This window comes from Haliotis rubra, unplaced genomic scaffold (assembly GCF_003918875.1).
Source record: "Haliotis rubra isolate DU_JTF1 unplaced genomic scaffold, ASM391887v1 Scf1087, whole genome shotgun sequence".
Lineage (NCBI taxonomy): Eukaryota > Metazoa > Mollusca > Gastropoda > Lepetellida > Haliotidae > Haliotis > Haliotis rubra.
The window spans coordinates 262,875-286,528 of record NW_025764989.1 but is presented as its reverse complement, the minus strand read 5'-3'; the positions used below and the strand labels follow the sequence as shown (position 1 = coordinate 286,528).

The window sequence follows — 23,654 nt, the reverse complement described above, 5'->3', positions numbered from 1 at the left end:
TCAACACATACATTGTACCATTGGTGTCAAACATAATCAAAGACGTGACACCTAGAAGACAAAAATGTGTTAAAGGTGGTATCACGTCAATGCCTCACCTGGAAGTCCGTGTCTTTGTTCTGTTCACGTCCATCACCTAGGTACACCATCCTGGGCGGAGTGAGATCCACCACAAACCCATCTGTTGTCTGTTCTACAGTACCCAGGGCGTTGTTGATGGTCTTCAGTTTCGTCTTGACAATGTCCTGATGGTTCAGGTGGAAGTTGTGCCACTCGATCTGTCTGACGTCTTTGCCCAGAGTGTTCCAGTTTCTTAATATCTCAAATTCTGACGACAGCCCTCTGGAATTCACATTTTCAATAGAAAGAAGTTTAAGAATATGTCCATTATGTAACTCGGCTGAAGAAGATGAAATTCACTTTGATTTTGTATGCCAACATTATGCTGATTAAAGATAACAATGTATCCCAAATATTTATCTGTTAAAATATCCTTCAACTGCCTTTGTTTCCATTCTACCCTCCAAAAATGAAAAATTTAATACGCAATCAATCACTTTATGTAAAACATGCTGTTATCGGTAGAAGCAACCGCTTATCTGAACTGTAATTTGTTTTTGCAAAATGTCTGTAAAATGTGCTATATGCATACTTGTATTACTTGTATATGGGCCGGAGGCCTTAAGTACAATTATCATCTCTGACTTGACTTTGACAAAATTCGCGTTGTATTCATAATCATAATCCCATAATTTCGCAAAAATTGATTTTCCACTCTTACAGGTACGCTGCTTGTATGAATGCCTACCCCATCACTCTTTTAATTCTGCCCCGATTTGGAATAATGTAATTCAGTGTTAATCCTGTATACATGTATACGTGGCAGTTACAAATGCATTGCTTGAGTTAGTGTATCATTTACTATTGCATCTGCTTCCTCAGTGAAATGATCCCTCCGACTTACTTTGCTCTTAGTATCTGTACAGCAAACTCTCTTATGTCGGACTCGGGGTCACTATGGTTCCTCCACTGGGTTCCAACTGTGGCAACGTGGGTACTGAACTCAACGTCGACAAAGCTGTGCCGTATACCGTCAACAACGTCACCCGGCACAGGGGCAGTCAGATCCACGATCACTGGAAAAGGGTCAGTATTCCAGTGATGTCATAGGGTGTTAGTTGAATGGGCATTTGTATGGACAAGGGGTGAGGGAGTGGTGGTGGTAGCCCTGGTACCCATGTTTTAGATATGTATCTCTGTGATGAAGTTTATGGTGCTAATAATATAGAGATCCTTAATGTGGGCCTACTGAAACTTATGATTCGAACCCCTGCTGGGCAATCCAGGTATGTACCCAATTCTTGTCATGTGAGAAACCTTACTCATACAGAGTCATCCTTGTCACACTTAGTGACCATGGGGCGGTGTGGTAGCCTAGTGGTTAAAGCGTCCGCTCGTCACGCAAAAGGTGAGGGTTCGATTCCCCACATGGGTACAATGTGTGAAGCCCATTTCTGGTGTCCCCTGCCGTGATATTGCTGGAAAAGTTCTAAGAGCGGCGTAAAACCATATACATTTATGACATATCTGGATATTTAGGGCTAATTCTATCAGCGATGAACGCTGATATGAACATGAGAGAACTCATGGTAATTGTCGTCTATGACCAATGCACACACAAATGATCCTTTTCCTGCCTAGTGAACTATGAACGTAACACGCTGTCAAATAAAACCTGTGTATTTTCATGATGCAACCTTTACACTCTCCCTCTCTCCATGTAAGCAACGATATAATAGCAGTTGCCAAACATCATTACCTCCATCTGACATTGCCGAGACGTTCAGCTGTTTGTGGCCAGCATTGAATGCTGTGGTGTAGAATCTGTAGGCCTTGCCGTGTTCGAGCCTCTGGTTAGAGCTAAGCTGAACACAGGTATCGTGTGTCTTATGGTCAAGACTGACCGGCTCGGAGATTGTTGTGTTTGTGTCATCAAGAACCGACACCTCGTAGTTGGAAATACCCGACTCAGGATCATAGAACCCAAACCAGTTTGCGCAGATCTGGAATGCAAAGATGAGTTCTAAATACCAGACTCGGGGACAGAGAACCCAAACCAGTTCGCACTGGAATATGGAATATACAGATCAGGTCTCTTTGTAGGCGGAAAGACAAACTCAAGCTTATAGAACCCAAACTACATGTAGTTGGTACAGATCTGGAATATACAGGTCAGTTATCATTAGAGACGGAATACCAGACTCGGGGGCAGAGACTCCAAACTAGCTGATACAGATCTGGCACATAGATATCAAAACTCATTATAGATTGAATATATGTCGTTTGGGTAAAGACATGGACATTAGTGGAACTTTAAAGGTCATTGGAGGATGTATATCCAGTTAAATTGAATACGTAAAGATTGCTATCAACTATTTACACAGAAGGTTTCATGTGAAATAGATACATATCTACCTTATCAGCATCCTTGGTAAAGTTGAGGTCATGTCTGAAGAAGGGTCCGTCATACACAATGCCTGGTTCAGGAGGAGATGTGTCCACTATGATCGGATGGTCGGACACTCCCACTTTCATTAAATCAACTGAAACACAAAACCAATAGCTGATACTTTGTGTAATATGCAAAATAATCCATGTGTTAATAACCCGTGAGGTCTCAAGATGATACTTATCGTCAGCAACCTAAGACGATGGTGACAGAAGACGATGAGGATGTCACAGTCGGAGACCTGGTGGGCTCTACTGATTGTGGAGTTAAACAATGTATAAGCAAATCGTTTTTGAAGCTATACATCCCGACAGTTATTCAAAACAAACTTTAATCCCTATCGGCATGTTATCTGTATGCCACGTAGGATCTTATGCAAGTAGGTATTGTTTCTGCAATGAAACGAACATCCTTTATGCCAATCAACGTTCCAAAGAGCAATATTTTATTTTAGACAAATCTTCAGTTTTATTTCTATCATCACGATATACAGTATCAGTCCTGGGTGATGGCTTAAATCCAGACAGCAGCTTAATATTGTATCTGAACCTAGCCATTGATGTCGCCCTAATTGTTACAAACCTGATACCATTACTGACCATTGTTGATTATCCGGACTTTAATCCAGGCAGGAATCCCACCCGGTATCTGGAACTGGCGGGCGATGTCGCCATCAATGTTCCGAACTTCTAGGTTATAACTCACCATTGTTGATTACCCGGACTTTAATCCACACAGGAATCCTACCCGGTATCTGGATCTGGCGGGCGATGTCGCCATCAATGTTCCGAACTTCTAGGTTATAACTCACCATTGTTGATTACCGTGACTTTAATCCACACAGGAGTTCCACCCGGTATCTGGAACTGATGGATGATGTCGCCATCAATGTTCCGAACTTCTCAGTTATAACTCACCATTGTTGATTACCCGGACTTTAATCCAGACAGGAGTTCCACCCGGGATCTGGAACTGACGGGTGATGTCGCCATCATTGTGGGAGGACCTCTGCCAGTCCATGTGATGACAGTCACGTGTGGTCCGTCCAAGACACAAGTCTGCTTCTCTGATGTCTGAATGTGGGTCACTGTGAGGAGTAATGGTCATTAGCAGATATCTAAATGAAGGTTGTCCTAATTTGATCGGAGTTAAGTTCAATACAAATTTTAAAGACAGACGACATTTCAAATATACAAATATATTCGTCAACACAATATTACCTGGCGTTGTACTGCGCATTAATGAAGAAGGTATCTTCGTTGTAGGAGACGTTATAGATTTCATACAGGAGTGGTGGTGAGTTGTCCACCCCTAGCGGCGTGGTGTGGCAGATTGTTGTTACAAGTGGACCTCCATAGTCAACCTTGTTCAAGGCCCTCAGTGTGATGTAGTATTTCCCATCTGAAACAAGACAAAGATGTAACTGAATGAGTGTTTCTTAGTTTTCTATAGTGGCCGATCTAAGCCTAACATATATCATTACGAAGTAAGATTGTGTTTCATACTGTCCTGAACAGTAGTTGTATAGCGGGGGCCTCTACATAATCAATTCCAGCTTTTGCTTCCAGACAACAACAAGTTCGACACATCAAACGTCGATACAAAGTTGTTTTACAGTATTTAGGTTATTGAATGGTCTTATGTTTAAAAGTTTTATGTTTCTGTTTTACCAGCGAGAGGGTCGTATGGAGCCGGTATAGGGGAGATGAGTCCAGTGTGGGTCCACTCTGATTCGTCAAACAGGTGCCTGTGAGGGTCATGATGGGGGTGAATCAGCTCCTCACAGATCTGTGTCCCTGCGGTCAAGGAGTAGCCCAGTATGCCCGTTTCTTTGTCCATGATGCCGTCCCAGTTAGCTGGAACATAGGTGCAAACAGAAAATCGTCATGATGGTTTAAAAATGATGGTTTGAGGATGATATAAAAAATGAACATGTTAAAAATGAATTACCATACATCAAACGTGTACAAAATCGCAAACCAAAAACGTCCAACTACGTTTAGTAATGTCTACAAAGAGGTCTTTTTGTACATAAGAGAACATTTAGGACAGTAAACGAAAGATTAAAATTATTCTACAGTCAATACCAAATTTAATACGATATATCTGACCTCGAAACAAATAACCTCTTTCACCAACCTGATACGTATCTGTTTGCTCTGGTGTATAGGAGATCAGTAAGGGGTTCGTCCCCATTGAAAACGGTTTTTGATCCAGTGCCATCATGAATTATCCTGAAAATGGAGCGGTTACCTTGAGAATAAGATTTTAAGTCAACACAACTTTACATAACCATGTGGCCTGAGATTTGAGAATGCTGTGATATTCACTTTTTCTCCAGGAACTCATGAAATATCATTGAAATATAACCTTTGTGGTCAGATCTCTCACCTGTGGTTTTTTAACTGACTGTTGACACCTCGACACCTGACTTCCCAGTCTGGTCTGTCATCTGGAACCACACTCTCACACGAGGTCACCTCCAGGACATCGAGACTCACATTAGCCAGTGGACCTGAATAATGAGTTCAGATAAAGACGGGAATTTGTAAAACCGTAGCACAACATCAGATTCAGATGTGTTATTATCCCAGTAAACTTGAAGTACAGAACATAGATGGACGTAGAGCAAGGGTATAACAGGGTCGCATGAGCAATGCTTAATGCATGGTGATAGTCAAGTGGAAGGAACGTCACTCAGTCAGATATGTCGCTAAAAAAACAATCATAGCTTTTTACAGGACAAGGTTGGTTGGTTGGTTGGTTATTTAACTCAGCAATATTCCAGCAATATGGCGGCGGTGTGTAAATAATTGAATCTGGACCAGACAATCCAGTGATTAACCGCATGAGCATAAATCTACACAACTGGGATACGGTAACACATGTCAACCAAGTCAGCGAGCCTCATCCACCGATCTCATTAGTCGCCTCTTAATGAGTGAGGAGTTAAGTTTGACGCCAGTATATAAAACAATCTCAGCAATATTCTAGCTATATGGCGGCGATCTGTACATAATCGAGTCTGGACCAGACAATCAAGTGATCAACAGCATGAGCATCGATCTTAGCAATTTGGATACGATGACATGTGCCAACCAAGTCAGCGAACCTGACCACCCGATCCCGTTTGTCACCACTTACGACAAGCATGGGTTACTGAAGATCAATTCTAACCCAAATCTTCACGGGTTTCCAGGCCAAGGACACAATAATGCAACAAATTGTGGCTAAAGTGAAATCCTACCTGGTTCAGGAGGTGTTAAATCAACCACGACCCCCTTGCTATGGAGGATGGAATCAAACTGTAGGTTGTTGATAAGGTGGAGGTTGAAGTAGTACATGACCCCGTGACGTAGAGACAAATCCTTGTAGATGAACTCGTGGGCAAGACCAACTCCAAGCCTCTCATAGTGAGAATACTGATCAGACTACAAGGATAAAGAATGATGTGTGGTTAGTGTACATCATACATGATGTGTTTCAGTGGCATATACATATACATCATACATCATACATGTTTCAAAATATTTCTTGAAAAAAATACTTGAAGATACGCAAGGTAAGAAATGTCCTTCCCCTTATACGCTGAGAAAACCATTCCTGATAGTTTGATATCAAATCAGTATTTTAACTATAGAATATATTAGAGACTCATGCTTTCCTGGTATTTCTTTGTCTCGGCTCGCACAAGGTAGCAAAATATACAGTTGGGGCATTATCTCGGAATTATGTCTTGTTTCGTGTCCTGTCTATTAGGTTCAAGTCAGGATTGTGTTCAAGAAGCTGAACGACAGGTACACAAATTAGAGAAAAGGTCGTTATCGTGGATTACCATTGCCGGTATGTGTTTTGCCCACAAGAAGAATTACAGAGCTCCAAATGAGATAGCTGCTGACAAGCGAAACTGGCAACATGACTGTTGTGATGTGAAGGGGTGAGATTCAAAAGTGGTCAGGAGGGCAAGTTCAAGCCACTTTTACCAACAGATTACAATACACATCCGAGTATGCAAGTCATATAGTGATACACGGCCTAACATATGGATGGAAAATTACAATCTCGGAAATGAATGAAGTTACATTATGTAAAAAAATTATGTTTCACTTATATTAACGGCAAAAAGTAACTGTGCATAACATGAAATTGCATAAAACAAAATTATTGTAGTTATAGATATAAATTAGTTATACCTTCATCTTCAGAGATTCAGTACAAAAGTTTGCTTGATATAGAACGTCAGTGCATAAGTATATCCATTGTTCACTATCCTCAGATACCGATTCCTTGTGATGTAATGGGATCAATAGCTGTGAAACTTTCATAACAGGCAATACGTGAAATACCGGACTTCTATAGAATTTGGGGAAAGACAATAAGGAAGAAGTAGGCATCCCCATGTGCACGAGAGTGTTCCATAAACTGTCGATCTGTTTCTTTTTTGTAAAATAATCAGAGGTTCTGTTCGCCTAGGCAAAATCAAATGAACTGAAATTGATCAAGTGTAAGTTAAACTTCCTGAGTATCGATATTCAGTCTGTTCTATGTCACTGCTTTACCCAACTAAACTAAAAATCAGTGACAGTGAAACCGTTTCTTCTGTATCAGATATAGTTCCGTGTATAATGACGCAGAGTGATAACAAACTACCCCCAAGGCTGTAAGACGAGGGATGACTGATATTTCCAATTTTCCTTTCCGTGGAGCAATATTTCAAAAACTTCAACCTTTGGTGTCTGCTAATAACAACTTTTGATGTACAATGGAACATGCTATCTTTCCGAAGATTTCGAAGAATGTCATACAACTCTTCCTCAAAGGTTTTGTGATCACGATTGCAGCATTCAGATGTGAAGGCAAACTGTTCACACAGTTTCACTGCAGACACGTAATTGACTTATCAGTGACCAAAAAAGATATTCATTCCCTGTTTTGATTAGTTCCCTTTTTATTAATGGATAGGGGTCAATTGTCGTATAAAGAATATAAAATACACTCATGATGATAATAGCATAGATACATGCAAGTGTTTTCCTAGATACATGCCTAATCTATACTTACAATGAAGATTTTATGGTCGTGTCCTTCAATGCCTTCTAACAGTTCACAATGTCCACTAGGCCCGTAGTCATAGTTGACGCTCAAACATTTGGTCTCCGGGGAACTTCATACACTCCTTCACACACGACCCGGCGTGGTTCATCCTGGAGAACTCGGCAAACACTGGGCCAATCAGCCGACCTTTCTTCAGACCCGTAAACTGTTTTAACGCTTCATGGCCATACTGATCAGATGAAGCTGTAAGCAGTAACAACAATCATCTTTCACACATCCAACCTGTTATATTTGTTGTTTGCAAATGTGTATACTTTTTGGGATATGGCACCGTCTCTGGTAACAGGACGAAATGCCTTATTTCCTGCCTGTGAACAAACAGCGTGAATGAGTGAGTATGGTTTTACGCCGCTTGCAGCAATATTCCAGCAATATCATCGCGGGGGACACCAGATAAGGGCTTCACACACTGTACCAATGTGGGGAATCGAACCCGTGTTTTCAGCGTGACGAGCGGACGCTTTAACCACTGGGCTACCCCCTCCGCCTGAACAAACATTCAACCATTTCTGGTGTAGAGTTAACTGTATACTACGGAGTGGTCGTTGTGATAATGCACTTCGAAAACGTATAAAAAATTATTTTCTTGTATAAGTATTGCCAAAACTGACCATATTCTTGATTATTTGTCACTCATCTTCAATTCCACATTTTATGTTTACCCCTTACTTTGTTGAGCTATGTTTAATCATAACAATTCATTAGCAATTCATTTTATGTTTGATTATTTAGTCATCTTCGCGTATGGGTATAAGGCTCTTGTTTTGTTACAAACAGTAGATCAGGTTTACTGGCGATCGTATGATATATCATATTTGCCGTACGGTCATAGCCGGCTGTGTGCCTTCCTCTGAGATTGACCGAGTTGTAGGCTATTATTTCATCTGCGTAGATTCCTCTTCCCAGTCCGACACCCACAGAGGATTTAACCAGATCGGAATCTTCATACACCACCACGTTCCCTCTCAGCTCAGCTGGGTTACTGGTTGAACTAAAGTCCGCTGTCAATCTGCCACCAGGGGGCGTGACGTCATAGGTGGGGATGGCGCAAGTCACGGTGGATCTCGCGCCTGCGCTGTTCTCTCCATACACCGTGAAGTAAACGGGGACACCGTAGCCATTCTTGGAAAATCGCTTAAATTGATAATGTCATAAATTTAGATTACATCTCTAAATAGAGTTCTGAAATATCTACTTGTCAATATAGATATTAATCAAGATGATTCTACTAAAATGGTAACGTGCATGCACGTGTGTGGTTTCCAGACTTATTCCGGTTTTATAACACTGTACACGCCAACTGAGCTACAATAATACAAACAATTACACATGGACACCAAGTTCTGACACAATATTTCAACTACAACAAAACCCCGCAATGCTGTAACGAGGGGTAGTACACTCCTTAAGCGATTTTTGGTATGACTCTACAACGGACTCGACCTTCCGTACTGTAGAAAGACACACTGTCCACTAGACCAATGAGGTGGTCTGTCAATACAAACTTAAAATTATATATTTCTCATACTTGTCTCTGTGAGAAATGTAACAATGGCGAGTGCTATCTGCTCCCTTCAAGAGACATACAAATCTCTATATAGAATAATTATTGTAAAGGAAGTACAGGCATCAATATTAACAATGACATCTGTCGTCAACATATTCGAAGTGCGTGGTTTTTCACACTTTATTATATAACATTTGCAATACGAATTATGATGGTGATGACAGACTTCTAATAATAGCCATGTGATTAATCAGTATGATTGCCTCAGAAAACGGGGGTGGGTGGATGCGGGGGATGGTGTGTGTGTGTGTGTGTGTGTGTGTGTGTGTGTGTGTGTGTGTGTGTGTGTGTGTGTGTGTGTGTGTGTGTGTGTGTGTGTGTGTGTGTGTGTGTGTGTGTGTGTGTGTGTGTGTGTAAGGTTGATTCACTATAAAAGTATTGAAAAAAACGTGACATGAATGGTGTTGTCCCCAAGTCTGATTTACTTTTGTTCAACATAAGTGTGCCTGAGGCAAGTGATTTTGTGCCTGTGGCTTAATCACTTTCCACGATTACAAAGTAGTAAAAAGAACTTAAATGAACAAAGAAACCATTCATGCGCATGGGATGATGACAGAGGCATTCTCCTACGTCGGCTCCATACCTGAGTGATAATTGTTGATGGTCCACCGAGGGTGGATTTTCTCAGCACATCACTGAGTCCAGGTTTGGTGCCAGCATCCACAAAGATCTGGACCTGACTCCGGTCATCCTGGGCAGCTATGGCTATCTCTACAGCCGGTTCTGTGTAGTCTCTATTGGGGAGTTGTCTCACTAAGCAGCTCCGCGATGTGGACACTGCTCTCTTCTTTCGGCCAGGACCTCCCTGATGGATATACATGGATGTGCATCAGTTTTTTCCTCTGACTCTCTACTATTACATTTCTGAACTGACAAACCAGGAACCCGTTTAATAAGTCGATGTTAGTGCTATGGTAACTCCTATAATTTAACATAGACTTACCACCGCCGTAGGGCTACGTTCGCTTTGTGAAACGATGTTCCGCCCTTTGCTGGACTGATGAAACATGATAGAAAAGGCTTGTAAATACAGAAGCAAATGTTTGTTTATTGTTTAACACCGCACTCAGCAATATTCCTGCTTTATGGCGGCAGTCTGTAAATGATGTAAATGAGTCTTGTCCTGACAATCCGGTGATCAACAGCATAAGCATCGAATATACTTGTTAACCAAGTCGGCGAGCTTGACAACCTGATACTGTCAGCCGCCCTTTACAAGCATGGCTGAGAACAATTTCCCGGATCTTCATGGGTAACAGAAACAAATAAAAATGTAGCATGTGTAATTTACTTCGAAAATGTTCTTAAACGTACCGTATTGTCCACGTAGTTGAGGAACTGTGGTGGAGACTTGTCCTCCTCCTTCTTGCCTGTGTCTATCAGTCTTTTCCTTATCACTGGAGTAGCATATTGCCAGATAACTGCCTGGTACAATATCTTCTTGATCGTGACGAGCCAGAGATTGACCTCCAGGGTAACTAGTCCCCGCAGGGTCATCTCCAGAGGAACCAGCTCTATGTCCATCTTCAGACTAGAGAGGATCGCAAATGAGGCATATGATTCATGATTCCTTGAGGGCATTTTAATATTGCAACAGTTTTCCAGTAATATTCAGGTAAATGTTACATCATTGAAATAACATTGCAGTTGCATGAGAACATATGTTCATGGCACAATGCTCATATTATCTGGATAAGCAGAGGCATACTTCCATAAAGGTTTCTGGCCAAAGGCGGCACCACATGGTTAGGAACAATGCCCTTCAAATTCTTTGGGGTCAATCTGACAAACACTAAAGTACCACGCATTCTCAAACAGTACGCAACTTAACCACATACCTATTTAGTATCTAGGCTGTATAGAATGATATAATATAAATCACCATGTGATATGCGCATGTGTTTGGTTTGAGACACGTTAACTAATTTATGTAGAATACTTACCTTAAATCAAGTGGGAACTTATAGAACCCTATTTCAGCCCTGGACGGGAACGCAAGGTTCATGAGGTAACCATCAAATCTCAGCTTGCCATACAGTATAAATCCGATGCCAAGTTCTCCGTAAACATGGGCACTTCCATAGGGTACCACTTCACCGAACACCGTCATGCCAAGGATCTTAGCCCCGACAACTATTTCCATTCCATAAGAAGCTCCGGCTCCAAACTCTGAAGATTGCAGAGGCTGAATGCAGTGGATGACGTGGTATACGCCCATACATCATGGAGTGGAGTGGAGTGGAGTGGAGTGGAGTGGAGTGGAGTGGAGTGGAGTGGAGCGGAGGGAGGGAGAGGGAGGAGGAGTGGAGGGAGGGAGGGAGTGGAGGGAGCGGGTGGAGTGGCGGTGGAGTGGAGTGGAGTGGAGCGGAGTGGAGCGGTGCAGTGCGCGGTGTGGAGTGGTGTGGAGTGGGTGAGGTGTGGAGGTGGAGTGGAGTGGTGTGGAGTGGAGTGGAGCAGAGCGGCGTGGAGTGGAGTGGAGCGGAGCGGAGTGGAGTGGAGTGGAGTGGAGAGGAGAGGAGCGGACAGGCGTGGAGTGGAGTGGAGCGGAGCGGAGTGGAGTGGAGAGGAGAGGAGAGGAGAGGAGAGGAGTGGTGTGGTGTGGAGTGGAGTGGAGTGGAGTGGAGTGGAGTGGAGGGGAATGCAGTGGAGTGGTATGGTACTAACAAATGTAAAACAATTTCTCAAGCGTAAATGTGTCAGTGAAGTTGAAAACAATACTCAGTTTATCAGCTTGGAAAAAAAGAAAGCCCACAGAAAGAAAGACAACATTCTGTAGCCATACATCTTCTCTCTTGCAACTAACGTGAGGATCAGTATCATCACTTGCGTGATAACGATGTTAGTATCTACACCGAAAGGTCACATGATCAGTCGCATAGTAACCGTTTACCAATCTACACCGAAAGAGCACATACATTATAAATGGCACTGAATGAACAGGTATGGTAAAGTATTCTAGGATCATAATCTGAGCAAATATATGGGATTAGAACCAATCATCAGCGGATCAGTGGGACGCAGTCCTCAATGACAAGTTTCCTTTGACTCTCTATGTCGTTCTATCGTATACTTGGAAAAGTACCTTGACCAAGAGTGAGTGAGTTAAGATTTAAAGTCACATCGGCAATATTTCAGCCATATCGTGACTAACCTTGGCCAAGAGCATGAACTAAGCCATATTTCAGCTCATGAGCTTCACATATTGTACCCGTGTGAGGAATCATGTCTTCAATGAGACGACCTTATGTTTGGCCAAAAAGCTGATGCCATTGCTCCTTGAAAGGAAAAAAATGCATGCATACTTCATGTGGCATGTGACAGTGAAAGTGAAAGTGACAACAATTACAGCCTGGATGTAGAAACATTTGAAACATTACTCTGACATTCCTTTCAATCCAGAGTCAATCGTGTTTAGGGTTTTCTAAACCCATACTCACTAAAGGTCATGGGTACGAATCCTCCAATCAGGAAGAAATATTCGTATTCGAAGAAAGAGATGCTTTTTCTGGGTATACTGAAATCTCCTTGAAGGGTAATGTCAAAAGAACTAAATGCGTTGGTTCCATCGCCGTTGATGATGGCATTGATGATATCTGAATACTGAAATTGGAGAGATGACATAAATATCAACGGCATTAGGAGAGCTGACGACGTCAGGGAGAATATCATTTGCTTGCACTACGAATTTTCTCAGTTATATAACGGCGGTGATATATATTACTGCACGACCGACGCTGAATCAACAATGACAGTAAGAACGTGGAAGTCGCAGTGGACGAGTTGGAGACCGCTGCCTTTTGTGTTGGCGATTAGGGCCCTGATTCTAAGAGTGAGGGTTCGAATCCGGGATGGTACTAAAATCTGTACTTTATTGAGAATGTGTATTCCTAAATATAACATATGCTACAGCAGGCACTAGTATTTAGATGGTAAATATTGATATTTCTCTCGGCACATTTAGCACTCGTCTACATTTATAAAATTTCTATATCTGTATCACGATAAATGTCATCTGATCATATAAGTAGAGAAAAAGAAGTGTACGTCTTGAACATGATCTTAACCAAATTGACCTTGACCTTTAAAACATATTTTGCGTGTTCTAAGCTCGCAGAAAGGTAACCATGAACCCCAAAAACAGTGACATCACTAATGTTTTACAAAAAATGTTTGGTAATCTTTTTCAAATTCATGACCTTGACCTTTCATATTCTGAGCCAAATGAATTCCTCAAAGCCACCAGTGGAAGTTCATGCAAGAACAATCATTGATGATTATAACTGTTGCGATTATTTAAAAGCAAAATCACTAACAATTCGAACAAATACTGCTAATAATGTTGGGGCTACCATACATATATGAAGATGATTTCATTCTTTTATCTTACACCTGGAACATGGAATGTGATATATAACATTAATTATGGATAACTAAATATCAACATAACTAAAACGTTACCAGGGCAAGAGCCAGATCTCTCAGTTGTCTCGTCAGTCGAAGAGCAAGTTCAGGGTCGATGTTCTTGGCATCAAACATGGCTATGATCTCCCCAATACTCATGTTGGCTAGTTTAGCACCAAGCAGCTCCAGTCCTTTCCCAGTCAGACCTTTCCCAACAGTGTACGCCTGGTCCCCGCGACCCAGGATGTCGGTGACCTGACCCAGGACCTTCATGATCTTCTCGCCTAGGTGAACCAAGAACAATACAAAAGTGTGATGAACACACGGGACTCTTAACCAGCAAGCTCACCGACAAGCTCTGCTTGCCAAGCTAGAGGAATGAAGCAGCTAGTTCTGCGTGTGATGTGTCGGGGACTCTGATAGCTGCTGCGTGCAGCAATATTCTGGACATGTCACTCGGGGTACAGACGTAATAGGTTTCACGAATTTGAATTTATTCAACTAAATGGTTTTGAATGACTCGGATGTATTATTGCTACAGCGTTGTTTAAACGTTCAAAGTCCAAGTAAAGCTTTAACCTTTATAGACAACATGTGAAAGACATTTCAAAATTTAATGTATATCAATGACAGAAATTATATCCTAAGCAGTTCCGATTTTGACGTATATATCACATGTTCCCGTGTTCTTCAGCTGACTTTCAAGCGTTAGTGGCGGGTGCCACCGGTCAGGCAGGATATGCACACATTTCCCCCTGATATCGTCACTTTTTGAGAGTGAGGCATTAAAAGAAACATGCTGCTCATGACACAGCCCTAATATATAAACTGCATCTGGCAAGGATTTAATGTCATCATTTTCGTTGGTTTTATTTTTGTTTCCTTAAAAAAGTGCAAAAAACGTTAACGTAAAGATACGTTGGGTTTTTAGACATATTCCTTTAACTATTGACCTTTTGCATAAAGGTACTTGCAAAGCCATTTCAGATTTGTACAAGTTCGTAAATCTATCAACGGACATTCATCTACACGTTCAAGTGGACAATATATACTTTCAAGTATAAACATGTGGCCTGTAATTAGACATTGAACTGCAATCCAATCGGAGAAAGAAATGTTGATTTAGCAAAGCGCATTCACACCTACAAAAGATATAGTTTATTGTCATGGCATAGATAACCAATGTGCTACTCTGATGTTGCCAAAGAAAAAACAACAATAATTTAGACAATCTATATATATAAGCTCTTATTCAAAGCATGTATATTTCAAATTTGAAGATATTTCGGTTTTAAAACACATTCGTTGTAATCTTATATATGATAGAGTGCATACGAAACTAATCGCACAAAACATACAAAATATATATGCCTTAATTACTCTGAACTCAACAATTCTATGCTTATTGCGTGACACTAAACCCTCTCACCTCCTTCCATGCCGAGTACCACGTTCCCTCTGCCGACCTCCCCTGAGTACAGAATGGTTCCTGGGTTGGCCATACCCATCTTTCTGATGGCACTCTTAGTGTTGGTGGCTGTGCCATCATCATCTGTGCGGGTGAACATCAGTGAGTTGTCCCTCTTCTGAAGGTAGAGAACTTGTATTGCAATGAAGTTCTTATTCAAAGCATGTATTTTTCAAATTTGAAGATATTTCGGTTTTAAAACACATTCGCTGTAAAGCACAAAATCATGTCGGCATGTGAAACATCGATGAATTGAGGACAGTGATCTTCAAAACACCAGTGCCGAGGATAACATTCATATATCATTGAGAGCATACTCAATTCATCGCCAGATCTCCATAAAGAAAATTCATGTTAGTGGCAAAAAACAAACGCTACAAAATAGTATCATACTGCTTCAGTCTTCAGTCTTTCAAAAAGATCCTTGATTTCTTCATTTGTAAAGTTCTGGTTCATAGCATCATTAAGGATCCGTTTGGCATCGCCTGTATGTATTCTGAAAAGGAAGAAGGCCACAGGAATTCAACCTAGTTACATCTTCAACATTCGTTATGAGAAATAAACGAAACTATTTTCCGGAAATTATGTTTATCAATTAACATATTAAAGAATACATGGGTTATGAAAACAGAGGCCAAATGAATCGCTCTGTGTCCTCAGCAAAGTATTATGCAACACTCACAGGTCTAAAGGACTTCTTTTCCTTCTTCGTCCAACAGGTGAACAAGAAGACGGCATCTGGAACACCTTTTCATCTAGGAGTTTGTAGTAGTAGCACTTGTTGATGAGGTCGTGTACGTTCATGACACAGAGCTTGACGTGGAAGGACACTTCATAGGAGGACGCGGTTTTGCTGATCACGTAGCTCACGGTGATGGCGTTGCCAACTAACACAGTGTGGTTCTTGTCTAGCGGAACAGCAAAAGGACTTTACAACAAAAACGTACTGTTAGTCATTATTGTACATATTGAAATTTACTCATTTTGGCATTTGGCCTAGGACTGTTGCCACCGAGCAATTGCCACCTAGGACAATTGCCACCTAGGATAATTTACCAACTTTTATTGAGTTTGACATAACAAATAATAACATATTCTTCCATATAACCAGCTTTCATCAACATAGATTTTAAGAAGGTGTTCGATACAGTATCTACAAAAGATGTCTTGAATATTGTTTTAGCTAGATTTGGTAATAATTCATTGGATAAATATAATGACATATGAAACAACATTCTGTGTAACCTAACATGGTAAACTCTCTGAAGCAAGGAGATCCTCTGTCACCAGACCTCTATATTTTTTTGTCGCCGAAATACTTGGTTGTATGATTAGAAGTAATAAGAACATAAAAGGTATTGTTATTGACAATAATGTGAGTGTAAATTAAATCAATATGCAGATGATACTGAATTATTTCTTGATGGGAGTGAACAAAGCTTAAAGGCTGCTCGTGATGAAATTGATACTTTTTAAAAAATGACAGCATATCTAAGATTCTTAGAAATATACCACTATACACTCCAGAAATATTCTAGTTTTTAATTTACTCATAACTGAATGTCATTTGAATTTATTGAAATCATGGAAAGGGGCTCTATAATTTTGTATGACTCATTGATTTCTAATGAAGATTTACCCAAAGTGTGTCTTAAATGGCAAGCATCTTTTGCTAATGTTACTTTTGATTGGAATAGATTTTTTATGACTTACAGACATAGTTTGAAAGATGTCAAACTACTTGATTTCCAATACAAGTTTTTACTTGGTATTATCTATACTAAAAAAGAACTACTTGTTGACAATTTAGTTTGCTGTTTTATGTAATGAGCTGAATTAGAGTATTTATCGTGTTTATTGGGAATGTAGAGAAACACACACATTCTGGAATGAATTTGAAGTTTGGATGAATAATTATATTGAGAACACAATTAAAATAACAAAAAAACATGTTTGGTTTTGAACATTATACACTGAAATACTGAATCATATTATCTTAGCTGCCAAACATAATATACAACATGCTCCAAAACTTCAAAGGGTTTTGGTTAATTTGAAAGAAATTTCCAATGTTGAAAAACTCAATGCAATAAAAATGATAGCCTTCATAATCATGGCAATAAATGGCTATCCATAATCCGAACTAAACACTAATTTTATGTGTGTAAACAGCAGTTTAATTTACTAAAATCACTACTAAATTTCATTTAATGCTGAACCAAAGGATGAAACCTGTAGATTTGAACTGTTTTTCTAGCAAAGTCTGTTTACTCACATTATCAAAACATTCATCTCAGCATGCTATATTTCAGACAGTAGCACCCAAGCTCTTATAAATTGTTTTTCTAAACACTTGATCTTCTTATCACTGTAATCATATGTTTTCATCTAAGTCAATATTTCGTCAAAGTAAAAAATTCATCAAAGTGAAAATTACTTTAAGGTGAAAAGTTAATCAAAGTCAGAATATATATATATACCAAGAAAACACTGACTTTTCATCATCTAAATGTGTGTTTATTGACAACCTGCATTCATTTTCTCAAATATAATCACATAAAACTTCTGGGTGGCAATTGTCCTCACTATTATAGTAAAAATAACTGGGTAGCAATTGTCCTAGGTGGCAGTGGTCCGGGTGGCAATTGTCCTTTCTCTTGGGGTTCTGGGTTAAAACACTAAACACATACAAGAAGTACAATCCTGGAAACTTGGCCTCTGCAGCTTGAAATGAAACTAAAGTCTATAGATATGTTTTACTTAATTATGAGAGCAGCATTCATCAATATATAACTTCAGCCCAGCGACTGTAGGTGTGGTGTGAGTTACAGGGTTGAAAATGTGAAGAAAAAATATTTTTATGAACGCATTTTGTTTTAAGTATACCTACCCCCGGTACCCGAGTTACCTCGCAGTTACTCACCATATTCCACAACCTGAAGCTTCTTTGACCACTCTTTGTTCTCTATATGATACACAAGCTGGTCATTGCAGTGGTCAACCTCGATGCCGGCAGTGATGGAGTAGATGCCGAGGTACTTCAGGTCGACGTCCACACAACACGTTATGCCCATGCAGTTGTCAGTCAGGCGGCAGGTGCTCGAGATAGCCGTGGGGAGGGATGCCAGACAAGCTGGGGTTATGAATACAAGCAGTACTCAGAAGACATCATTATAATAAAATTTGCGAAAACTATTAATTTAATACAAACATGCCTGCTGGTTATTTCATATTCCACGATCACGTATAAGAAACATTAAAAAAAAAAATTAAATACATACTTTTCAAGACTTTGTTTGGGCTTACCGGAAGTTTGTAGAGCACATTTTTTTAGACTTCCAGAAATCAAAGGAGACACCTGTAACGTAAATAACACAATGTTTACATTTACACCTGTGTATCTAGAAATACGGTCACACACACGCACTCACGCACTCACGCACACACGCACGGTATACATACACAAAGCATTCTGTATCTGCCAGTATAAAGCCAGTGCTAAGTTTGTCTCAAATCCTGGTCAACCTCGGGCATTAGTATGAAAGATTATGTGGTAATCCACAAAATCTGTTTCCGTAAGTGTGACACCTTTGATTAAGTACACACCATCAAACGGCACCGGTAGACTCGGGTTACATGGGGAATACGCCAGCTCTGATTGCGAGAAGACTGGGACTTCAAGCACACACGTGTTGTCTTCAAAACACATCTTGATGTTTAGATCAATCACCAACGTCTGCGTGGAAGGGACGTGCTCAAGTTTGTACCTGCAGCGACATTCCATAAGTTCTTCTGAATGTTTATGAATGGTATTTGTAAGAGTCTATGCAATCAAATATCTTCATTATTTTCAGTATGATACTCTTATCAGTGTTCAGGAGAATAATTATTAAGCTCTAAAGAAGTGTAACAGATTCATGACATAATATCCCTATTCTAAAGCTGTGTGCAATAAATCGACTGAAAATTGATTTAAAGATTATAGTCCAAGGTTCTATGAATAGCTATTTGTTAAACAATAAAATGAAATCGGAGACCAACGTTTAGGTCTAATGATTTGCAACATACATTTGTGCGAAAAGGAAAGATATGACAGGAGAAACTACAGGCATCACGGCAGGTTCAGTCACATGAACAAAATGCCATCTGATACTCACACCAGCCGTGCCATATCTCCCAGGATGAAATGTCCTTCCGTGCCTGGAACAGATCGGAAAGTACATTGAATCAGGTATGACTAAAATACGACTGGCTAGTACCTCTAAGGTGTTAAGATGCGTAAGTCTAATGTTGGACAAACCTCAACGTGACAAAGGTCGCAATACCATTTTGAATACCATCTAGGCTCAGGTTCTATAACAACGGTGTCCATTCATACTGAATGTGAATTTGATATTTGAAACTCAGTGGATTTGGACACATTTCTGAACATTGGATTCCAGTGGACTTAACCATGGGCCAATCCTGAACCTGTGAAGAATTCTCCTTGTGACATTCTAGGATGGAGAAACAGGATGAATTGTAGAATATTGTGCAAGTGGACATTTACCCCATACATACTCCAGGAGTGAAACAGTGTAAGATAGTCGTTCAATGATCACTGTCATCTGTAAGTTACAAACATCCACATCAAACTTGGCTTGGATTGTCCTCTTGATGAGTCGAACATCGACACAACAGTCTACAGTGGAACAGTTGGAGGTCAGGTGACATCGCACAGACTCGGGTAGGAATGGTATGGCTCGGCTGCTGCATTCTGGAAACACAGAATATATAAATCGCGTACCTTCTGTTCTTCCATCTATACTGGTAAGACTTCACTCTAATGAATGTAAGAATTCCGAAATGTTTAAATCGTGTCTTATAACATACATTTTCTTTACTGGTGTGGTAGATTTACCAGTACCCTGCTCTTTCTCTGTGCAAAAAGGGTCGTTGAGGTAGCCTAACAGTTAAAGCGTTTGCTCGATGACGCGGGTTTATTTCCCTACATGGTTACAATGTGTAAAGCCCGTTTCTGGTGTTCCCCGCCGTGATATTGCTAAAAGCGCGGCCTACAACTAAACTCACCCACACTGCGCAAAAAGGGCGTAGGGGACAAATTCATTTAAATTCATTGCGTTTTCAGTGCAAATATCTATGTATATAATCTACAAAAGATTTAAAAGCGGAATGACCCTATGATTCTCATGAGAGGAAAGATTTCGTAATTGTTGATTTCATCAGTAACCCTAATTTCATTTAAATATATGCTCAACCACAGGCATACTTCAGTTAAATATATACTGAGTCAAAAAAGAAACTTCACATTCTTTCTTCAGGGCACTATAAAAGAACAAGAGATGGTAAGATGGTTAAATTGTTATTATTTCATTGCTGAGATCTGTGTGATGTACTCGATACACTGACAGTGCCATAATCAGTTCCATTAGGCTTCACCGCCGTTCCAAAACATGGGTATACAGAATGTCAAGTCACAAGAATAAAAATGCGAAATGTCTCAGTTCAATATCGTGTATGGCCGCCCCGCGCATTCACCACTGCCAAACACCGTCTCCTCATCGACTGCCTGATGCTTGTGAACACGTGGTTGGGGATTCTGCGCCATTGCTCTTGCAAGGCAGCGCCAAGTTCCTGCAAATTCTGAGGTTGGTTCCTAAGACCACGAAGCCTTCTCCCAAGTGCATCCCAAACGTGCTCTATTGGATTAAGGTCAGGGGACCTCGATGGCCAGTCCATGACGTTGATTCCAGCTTTTTTGAAGGAAATTTCGTGTCAACATCGCGGTATGCGGCCGAGCATTATCATGCTGGAGCTGTAGACCTGGGCCATGAGCCGCCATGAAAGGAACGAGTTCAGGGGTGAGCACCTGGTCGCGGTAAGCAGCACCTGTGAGGTTTCCACGGATAACCAGAAGTCGGGAACGGTTGTTCCCACAGAAAGCACCCCCACACCATGCAACTTCCGCCCCCGAATCTGTCGACTTCCTGTACACAACATTGGGCATACCGTTCACGACGTCGTCTCCAGACTCTATGCCTGCCGTCCGCGAATCTGAGGGTAAACCTGGATTCATCGCTAAAGACGACTCGATTCCAGTCTCTCTGGGTCCATCGGAGGTGACGTTGGGCCCACAGCAGACGTTGACGTTGATGAAACGGCGTCAATATTGGCCCACGATATGGACGTCGAGAATAGAGATTGGCAGCCCACAACCGATTTCGAATGGTCTGTGAGGACAGTCGACCTCTAAACATCTCAGCCCTGGTTCGTGTAGTCGGCAGAAATCTGTCACGTAGGTGACGTAGGACGATTTGACGGTCTTCTGCTCGTGACGTCACACGTGGACGACCCGACCTTGGGCGATCAGAAGTGGTGCCAGTTTGTTGTAGACGACCTCGCAAGTCATACACAGTACGACGGTTGCATCCCATTGCTCTTGCGACGTCAATAACTGATCTTCCCGCTTGCAACATGCCAACGGCACGTTCACGTTGCACATTTGACAATCGTGGCATTTCAAGTACCGTTAGAACTGTGGTTTAAAAGTGCTTTTTCAATTCTTGAGGCCAATGCAAACACGTGCATATGAAGAAAACCTCGATGCGAAGATCACGTGATCGACTGCACGTGCAAAACCTGATTTGGCACTAACGTCATTTGCACGACGAATGGATGGGTTTGAATGGGTTTTGCTAACGTTTTTCTAGAGTCGAAAGATAGGGATCCCATTTCGGATACATAGATGTATCATCAGAGAAGAATTATTCATTATTTTTCAAATTACATTTTGTGAAGTTTCTTTTTTGACTCAGTATATACAGGTACAAAACAACATGCAATAACTTCATACAGATTTTTACTTTACTCCAACACCAATAACATAGTGGTATAAATGTTTATACATATACCATTATTCCAGTTGTTTATCCCAGCAGGGGAATATGGACTTGCTGACTGATCACAGGCCGAACTGACGAGGTACTGAGACACCCCGAGATCATCCATGAGCTGAGATATGAGTGTTTCCGAGAGAGTCGACACGGTGGAGGACAGACCCTTGCCTGATGCCCAGTTGGACAATGAGAAATCTGAAACAAACAGTCATACTTGCTATGTTGTCTTCCTTATTATTCCGTTTGAATACTTAATAACATTCTGTTGGTTCAGATGCAAGGTTGCTAGGTTGGTTATATTTCCCTTATCTCTCAAAGGATGAAGCAGTCAACAATGCTGTTTCTCTAAGACCACAAAGATTTGAAAATTAAAATTAAAAATTTATCTTAAGACTTATACATGTCATTCTGCACTTATATACATCTATGGGGACCGGATGTCTAAAATTAAATTGACTTTAATTCACACACAATATACCATAATGACGGGAAGAAGACACATATATATACGCATGGCAAACATTGACTTAGTCAAACAATTATGACATAATTGTTACAGCAGAACCAGAGACTTGTCTAAGACATCAACAGAATATGACTGACTGACTGACTGAGTTTAGTTTTACGCCGCTTTTAGCAATATTCCAGCAATATCACGGCGGGGGACACCAGAAATGGGCTTAACACATTGTGCCCATGTGGGGAATCGAACCCGGGTCTTCGGCGTGAAGAGCCAACGCTTGAACCACTAGGCTACCCCACCGCCCCAACAGAATATGAAGTCACACTTTCCGAATACTTGATGTGCTGTTACCAGAAACTCCTGTTGACATTTTTTTCAACTTTCAAAAAGGTATATTTTCAAACTTGCTTCATATTGTTAAATACATGAAGGAAAGTCCGTTTGTTTCGATTTATGTGTAGAAAGTACGACTGTTTAAACTTAAAAAATATCCATTAAATAACTGAAATAAGATATGCAATTTCAAATACATATGTTAGAATATAGTTTTCTTGTGACCATGTGAATGACATGTCCCTCCGACAGTTTGCATTCACACGACTGGTCAGCAAGGGCAACACGTGCTCATCATGAGTATGAGTGGCAAGCCACCCAAAATGATTGTTTAACCATCTGGTATTGACTATAATATATTCTGTCGGCCTGTCTATTGCAGTGTGTGTTTACCTGAAGAACAAGAACATCCTCTTTGTTAATTATGCAATAGGATGAGAAATGAGAGATAGGGATTAAACAAGGACACATATCTAGTAAAGCCTTACTTCTCTGTTGCAGCCTGGCCTCCCAGTCACACAGGGGTTGTGGTATCTTGGCCTTGTCAAGGAAGGTTTTGGAGAACAGACACTCGTTTTGTTTCAGACACACACTGACAGCTGCAGTCACCTCCAGTTTCTTCTCAGACATAAGTCGGTTGATGGTGTAACTGAAACATTGGTTCAATGTATGCATATTTTCAGGTAAACGTTACGCGAGTGGTGCATACATAAGTGTAGATCCACATTTTTGTGTGTTTTTGTCTTATTTTACTGAATCATTATGTTAATAGATTAAATAACACGTCAATACTTACTCAACTCGAATGACACCTTTTACATAAAAATGTTCTTCTGTGCCTGTAAACAAAAATAAAATACGTTTCAGCACGTGACGTGTCCGTGGTAAAACTTCCCAATGTT

At 40.7% G+C, this 23,654-nt stretch overlaps 1 protein-coding gene across 1 annotated transcript in view; it reads right to left on the bottom strand.

The window, feature by feature from the left end:
* Window positions 1-23,654, bottom strand: part of LOC124282204 — a gene marked incomplete at its 3' end in the record, with an annotated part of 102,220 nt that overhangs the window by 17,472 nt on the left and 61,094 nt on the right. Inside the window, 28 exon segments of the mRNA XM_046718166.1 lie at window positions 99-342; window positions 965-1,136; window positions 1,820-2,063; window positions 2,476-2,603; window positions 3,427-3,596; window positions 3,730-3,910; window positions 4,180-4,365; window positions 4,649-4,743; window positions 4,901-5,024; window positions 5,757-5,940; window positions 7,571-7,671; window positions 7,673-7,807; window positions 8,449-8,758; window positions 9,775-9,996; window positions 10,506-10,722; window positions 11,135-11,360; window positions 12,629-12,791; window positions 13,650-13,876; window positions 15,022-15,178; window positions 15,454-15,556; window positions 15,743-15,968; window positions 17,984-18,193; window positions 18,367-18,418; window positions 18,667-18,776; window positions 19,679-19,816; window positions 21,972-22,151; window positions 23,241-23,401; window positions 23,549-23,591. Of these exon segments, the coding sequence (XP_046574122.1) occupies window positions 99-342; window positions 965-1,136; window positions 1,820-2,063; window positions 2,476-2,603; window positions 3,427-3,596; window positions 3,730-3,910; window positions 4,180-4,365; window positions 4,649-4,743; window positions 4,901-5,024; window positions 5,757-5,940; window positions 7,571-7,671; window positions 7,673-7,807; window positions 8,449-8,758; window positions 9,775-9,996; window positions 10,506-10,722; window positions 11,135-11,360; window positions 12,629-12,791; window positions 13,650-13,876; window positions 15,022-15,178; window positions 15,454-15,556; window positions 15,743-15,968; window positions 17,984-18,193; window positions 18,367-18,418; window positions 18,667-18,776; window positions 19,679-19,816; window positions 21,972-22,151; window positions 23,241-23,401; window positions 23,549-23,591 (4,709 nt within the window).